At 42.4% G+C, this 7,331-nt stretch overlaps 1 protein-coding gene across 5 annotated transcripts in view; it reads right to left on the bottom strand.

The window, feature by feature from the left end:
* trps1 (trichorhinophalangeal syndrome I) overlaps positions 1-7,331 on the bottom strand; it is a 58,282-nt gene that overhangs the window by 39,643 nt on the left and 11,308 nt on the right. For all 5 annotated transcript variants that reach the window (XM_031866315.1, XM_031866314.1, XM_031866316.1 and 2 more), the window contains exon 2: positions 870-1,391. In XM_031866315.1, the coding sequence (XP_031722175.1) occupies positions 870-882 (13 nt within the window). In that variant the 5' untranslated portion in view covers positions 883-1,391. The remainder of the gene's footprint in view (positions 1-869; positions 1,392-7,331) is intronic.

The raw sequence follows: 7,331 nt of genomic DNA, 5'->3' as shown, positions 1-7,331 counted from the left end.
CACACACACACACACACACACACACACACACACACACACACACACACGGTTTTCCACCCTCACAAGTAACGCAGCAAACGCGCAGTCACTTCCTCCAACAGTGATGACTAAGAGCAGCTTTCCATAAAACTGCTCAGAGCACCGTTGCTCTGCATCCACGCCATTTTATCAGCAGTCGTTGTGGTCTCGGTAAACTACCCCCCCCCCCCCCCACACACACACACACACACACACACTCTCTCTCGCCCTCTCACGAGCTGCTGCTGTAAGAGGAGATGCAGATTCAAACTTTTATCTTTTCATCTAAACAAATGATGCATGCCTTTTTGCGTTTTTTTTTAAATTTTAAACAAAATTCTGAATCGGGTGGTTGTTTAACAAAAATGGCTCTCAAGCACGCCCATACACACCACACACACACACACCGTCTCAGATTATGAATGAAACTATTTGCAGTGTATTCTAGTAAGGTTGTAATGCATTCTGTAATCTACATAATTTAACAATGCTAAAATGAATAAAGATGTTTGTGTTCAACAGAGATTAATTAATAAACAATAATTACTCAGACTGAACAATTTATGATGATAAATAATAACAACCCCCTGATAGAACATATCAATGACGAGGGATGAAATGTAAAAAAAAAAAAAAGCAATACAAGGGATTCTAATTACTGAAGCATGCAGACATATAATTTAAACACATATGATAATAACTTCTACATTACTTTGTACTACATAAATAGTAACGTTATTAAAAGTGATTATTTTTTCCAAATGATTGATGTCGTATAATCCTAGTGATTAACCGTAATCTTGAGGAACTCATGCACCCATAATGGCTGAATAAAGATCTTTTTGTCCTACCTCTGCTGATCATCAGGTTATAAAAACATCATGGCTGACTCCTGGCCTTGGCATCAGCTCTGTTTGTAGCGGTCTGACTGGACCCAGCGCCGAGCCCGGTCCGTCCAGCAGCAGCAGCAGCCAACAGTTGGGCTACCGGCCCTCTGTACTCCACGCGATAATGGGAAGCAGAAACCAGGCGTCAGGCCCAAACTAATATCCCTCCATTTCTTTATCAGGTGCACGTAACTCCACACAGGTCCGTGAACGTCGGAGCAAAAACTTTCTCAGCTTCTTTGACTTTTTGTTTAAGGTCTTGAAACTCCGCGTAGCATCGGCGACCTTTGGTCCAGGGCTGCTGCTGCTCCTTTTTATGCTCAACAGCTGGGCAACTCAGCTTTGAGTTTGATCAAGTGTGTTGTAGATCCGCGTAACACGTATCGTGCAAGCGACCCCTTCTTGCTTTCCGCTCTTTTATTTATTTTTCGGTTCTAGTTTAGATCCTCAGTCACGGTTGTCAGAGTCAACCATCGCTTTCACAACCTGGAAAATGACAGAAAGACAAATAACATTAGAAAAGTGCACATTATGCAACATTTACTGGAAACATATATGAGCCAGACATTTTCTCTATTTGACGTGTACGGGAAACAATTTTGTCCAGACATCCAAATTGACTGAGCAGATCAAAGGTGCACGATACGCAAAAATATGTAGTGCCCTGCTGAGTCCCCAGCACAGTCAAACGCTCTAATTGTACCAATTTTGTTTTATCACCACAGTTGACAGCTGATGAAGCCTTCCACATGTGAAGATTGTTTTAAGGCCCCGGGATAAAGCCACGCTGCTGATTATGTATCGTAAAACATCAAAAAATATGTGAGCCATTGACAAGGGAAAGTGTCAAGCCGCTTTTCTCGAAAAGAAACCTGTTATTTTAAAAAGGGGGATTTTTTTGCCTCATATTTTTCTTTAAAATCTGTAATTAACAAAAGGGATGAGTTAGAAAGCTGTGAGCCATCCGACTTATCAAAAAGCATGTTAGTGCATATGGCCAAACTCAAGGGAGTTCAAATGATGCATGCGTGCGGGAGGGAGGGAGGGAGGGAGGGGAGCCTTATAGATGTTGGAGCACTCTAATAGCAACTATCTATAAAACAAACACATTGGCAACAACATATTCAAGCAGCTTAAGATACTTTAAATATTATGTTTAGTTACAGTGTGACACAAAAGCCACTGATAATACCACACAGGAATTAATCCAAATTAGAAAACAATTACAGCCCCGTGGTGGCAATCAGCGGCACCCGCACACAACTTCTCTCTTTCAAAGTTTCTACAATTATTATTCACTCTATTTCAATATTGATTGCTTTACGAGTCGGAACAAAGCAGTCATCAATGAGCAATTTCCAGGAATTAGTAAGTACATTCATCGTCGCATATTAAGTTTCCAGAAGCTGTGTACGGTTGACATTTCTTGATTCGGTAATTCTAGTGTTAAATGTCAGACTCTCCCAGTTCTCAGTTCCCCCTTTTGTTGCCCCAACCACAAAAATCACCCCACCCTCTCCGCCTATACCACTCCCCTCTCTCTGCCACCCCTTCTTCTTCTTTCCATCCATCTTGCCTCTTTCTCCCTCTCACCGCAAATCTAAATCCGAGTCTGTATTTATACAAAGCCGTTTCCTCGGGTCAGTCAGACTAGTGTGTGTGTGTGTGCACATGTAGGTGTGTGTGTCTGTCAAAGACTTGTCTTTTATCCACACACACACACACACACACACACACACTCTTCAGAGCAGAGTCTATATTTGGAACTTGTTTCTTGGTCGCTAATAAAGCCACTGTTTTATCGCCTTTGTTATTCTGAGGCAGTGCGTGTCAAACCGTCTCTCTATTTTATGTTTCCAATGGAAGTCCAAGAAGTTCAGATGCAACGTGAACAAGAAAGACAGCACGAGCAAAGGAAGGGCTGTCGTCTTTACTATTCCAGGGTACCTGTTGAGTTGTTTACCTGGTGCAGTGTGGTCCTGACCACATCCACATCCAGTTCTAACTTTCCTATAGACTATAGATAGAAAATGAACACACCAGCCATTGGAGAACTGGAGCGTGTCGTTATTTGAAAGGGGATATCTGCTGTTTGAAAAGAAAAGAGAAGAAGAAGAAGAAAAAAAGATCCGCTGGCATGAAAAGGAGAGCACATTGTGAGTCATTACTGAAATGATGAGTCATTTTAAGAGCCCCTCCCCTCTTAAAACAGTAAGTTAAAACAGTGTTTTTTTTAGAGGATATAAATACGGTCGGTAGACGTCTGGGATGAAACCTATTATAAGAGCCAATGTAACCTCCTCAATGAGAACATCTGCTCTGTCACTGCTAAACACAGTATGACTGCACGCAGACACCCAGACAAACACAAAGCTCACACTCAGTCATTGTGATGTTTTTGCTCCAGGATGTAAGATACAAACTGTGAAATCCCACCGATCGCACGTAACACACGGGCTTCCGGTGATTATGCGATCGACCACATGATCGCATTGGCTGTCACAGCAGAAAGAAAGTAAGAACGCCGACTACAAGGCCGACAGAAAGAAAAAGAATAGTGATTAGTGAGTGCTCACAACAGGAAAAGAAAGGGGAGAGAGAAGTTTGCTTTTTCTTCAAGAGCGAGTGTGACTCTAAATATTTTCCCTGTGGAGCTGTGACTCAGGCTGCTGCTTACTCATTTACTTAAATCACTCTTTCCCTGCCCCTTCTGTTTTTCTCCTTATGCTCTTTTTCCCCCCTTTGTTTCTCCACAATGACTTATCTCATTTTTTAAATTCCCCATCTCTCCCGTTTCCCTCACAGTAACAACTCTTGTTTCCACATCTAAAGTAACTCTGCGACTAACTAACCCCCACCCGCCTGCATCACGCTGTCTTTCCCATCAATCCACCACTGAGCCCCTCTGTCATTTTCATATGCTTCTTCTGCCTGTTTTTCCAACTGTCATTACGGCTGAGATCCGCCGCCTCCTCCTGTGCTCCGACCCCCCCCCTCCGTGAACGTGTGTGGTCCGGTCCGGCTATAGACCGTTACATTGTCCCAGACAGGTTGGACTGCGCCACTAGCCGGCAGACGAGAGAGAGGGGGGAGGTGGATGGAGAGAGCGGGGGTTCCTAGGGAATGTTTGTTTTTCTGTTTCCAATTTGGTCCAGCCCGAGGAACTCCACACTCCGCTCTGTCTCAAACACACCATTCATGACGGCCTGACGTACATGATTACACACAAATACTCACTAACTCGCTCACACACACACACAAACACACACATGCTGTCTCACTGCTATCAAAATACACACACTGTACATGCACGTTGACAACCATCGATTTCAGTTTCACCATGAAACACAAGACCTTTAGTTCATCTTTGTTCTCATGTTTTATTGTTTTCTGATTTGTTGCTGCTAATACCGTTTCAAATGACACGGTGGTCAAACTAATTACGCTGATTTCTTCCTCGTCTTTCAGTGATTTTTTTTCCTCTCCGTCACCGGGAAAAACGATCGTCTTTGAAAAGGCCTTTTTTTTTTTCATGCGTCTCGCTGCGTTTTTTAGATGTTATGTCGACAGAGTTGAGCTCCATGTTCCACCAATTAGAGCACAGAGAGCACATTGTTTTATACTTAACTCAAGTGTTCCATCTGAAACGGATTATTTTGGTCAGCTTTGTTGTTTGGATTTCAAATACACAATGCCGATCTTCGCGTGTCCATAAACTTTATCTTGTATCAATAAAAACAAAACAGCCAACAGATACAAGGGCATGTTTTTAGACGTCATGTAGTTTTGTTCCATCGGTTACTCATTGGACAGACAGGAAACCACACTGTTATTTATTCAAACGCTACATATGAACATTAAAAGGTTTATTCAGTTGTTTTGACTGTTTGTATTTTAAAGTGTGGTGTTCAAAAGACTGAGAAATATTTAAGATGGACAGGAAGTCAAATATTACCAACAGACAAAATGGACAAGCAGCTTTTTTTTTTTAACTGTTGTTTAAAAGTCATAAAATTGTGGGTTTACCTCCGACTATTAAAATAAACTGTACAGCAAAGCTCCGTGAGAAAAGAACATGATTACATTTGTTCAGCACCACATCTGAAAGTTGTTGTTGGTTTTGGGTGCGCCTGCTCTGCTTGTGTTCCAAATACATTAATCAGCTAGGGTTATCAAAAAACCAGAAGAACATGTGCATATATTTATTTTTAATTAACACATGTCTGAAAGTTCTTAATTGGTTGTAATAGTTACAGCACAACTATGTTTGCCCTGGATTTACAAAATGACAGAAAAGGCTTAAGTAGGTCTCTTTTTTTCGATTGTTGACTCATCACTACTGCAATATGGATTTAACATCAAAAAGATGAATAAGAAACAAAACAGCAGGCAAACAGGGGAAGAGGAGGTACATCTGTTCTTCATTAAACGCACTATGAAATTAACAGAAGCCTTCAAAAAATGTTTCAAAAATTAGCTTAAAATTTACATCATGAGTTAAAAAAAGAAGAAGTGTTGTTTTGTTCAGTTTTATAAAAGAAAATGATCATCTTAAACCGCTATACCTAGAGGTATCATAGTAACTCCAACGGTGAACCAGATGCCACTTTAAATCAGTTGGTGACAGCTCCTATATAACAGCTTTCTGCCATGTGGGCTAATGAAAGAGAAAAACAGACACAACACATGTCTTCTACCGTGGCTACAAAATGCTAACATGATAGCACCCAGCGGAGTGGGCAGTTGCAGTTGAGGAGCTGCTGACGTCCGTGTCAAAATATTGAATCGATGGCGATCTACAGTTACACACAGAATATGTCACAGCTCCTAATGAGCTCCTTTTCGACTGAGGACTCAAATTCACAGTTCAAATGAAAGCAGAGCGAAACGGATTTAACCGATCTGAGAATACATCTGCAATAACAAATGTTAATTTCTAAAGCAAAAAGCCCACAAAGCTCGTCAAACAACAGTGCAGCCGAGCAGAAAATGCTTTATCGGGTTTGTTGTCATAACAAAATCATGCCGGCGATTTTCACTCTCTTGTGAACATCAATCAGGAACCTTGATCAACCGGATCTTTCAGCTGCTGAGGCTGAAAGTTGAGGGCGTGGTGTGTCTATTCATTACTGTAAGCAACGCCCAGAGCTTTCAGGTTCTGCTCTGACACAGACGCATGTGCTGACACATCTCTGTCATAGACGTGTTCCTCTTAGCGCCTGTTAAACCATCAAAGGGAGGGTCAATTTAGGACTATTATTGGTTCTACCAGATCTGATGACTGGGGCATTGTTCACGCAAATATGTCCAAAATGCAGCCAGGCGTTAAAATGATATTAAGACCATTTTGTGGGTATTTTGCCTTCAGATTTTCCTGACTGGTTCTTGTCCCTGTGACACCTCATTTAAGAAATCCTGGAATGGCCCCTGATGAGGAGAGAGCGAGGGAGAATGACATGCAAACAAAGGTCCCCAGATAGACTGATCACTAAAAACACCACAGAAAAGCTTCAATGTACCAGAACCTTTGTTATTAAAATCAAACACTTCCATAATCGGCTCATATTGGCGCGCTCAAAGTTGAACAAGTTGGCATCTGTAACATCTAAAAAGGGGAATTGAAACTATTCTCGCTGTCGTGTTAAAAATGAGATCAAGAGCACCTCTAAAATTGCTGTCATTTTTCAGTTTATCTACAAAAATACACCGCACGTGATTTTAAGCTGGTGAAGTGGAGAGAAAAAGTGACTGCTACATGTGTCAGCAGCTGTCGTTCTTTCAGACTGGTTGACTGCTGCAGCGGCTATTAGAGACACACGAACCGACCGCAGTCAGCATCCGCCTTCGCCTGCACGGACGGCGTTAATGTCCCCCCTTGATGCATGTTGGTAGCAGGAAACCCAGCGCTGCATAAATCAACACGGGACTGTTGGTTCTGACCTTGCTCTCCACAGCCAAGACTCCCATACATCAAAAAAATAATGGCGAACAAACTCTGCTTCAGTGGTAGTTGTAGGCGTAATGGAAGGAACTAGTAGCTGCATAAATCAACATGTTGGTTGTTGACGCTCGCCTCGCTGCCCCCCCCCCCCCACAAAAAGAAATACGGAAAACAAACCACAGCTCTGCCAGAGACGCACACTTTACACACACACGCGCATCTCACCAGCCTGCGCGGGTCGGCCAAGCATATCTGATTATTTAACACACACATCCTCATGCACACACCCCTGTGTGTGCGTGTCATGGTTTGGTTCGTCTCTATCTGGGTAAGCTCAAACATATTACGTCAGTCTCACACGGTTATACGTGGATGGATGTCCACAACTCCCTCTCTCATGTCCACACACACACACACACACACACACACACACACACACACACACACACACACACACACACACACACACACACACACACACACAC

Source organism: Anarrhichthys ocellatus, unplaced genomic scaffold (genome assembly GCF_004355925.1).
Source record: "Anarrhichthys ocellatus isolate YVR2014 unplaced genomic scaffold, GSC_Weel_1.0 scaffold35, whole genome shotgun sequence".
In the NCBI taxonomy this organism is placed as follows: domain Eukaryota; kingdom Metazoa; phylum Chordata; class Actinopteri; order Perciformes; family Anarhichadidae; genus Anarrhichthys; species Anarrhichthys ocellatus.
Note: the sequence above shows the minus strand (reverse complement) of the source record. Positions and strands in the feature narration are given on the sequence as shown.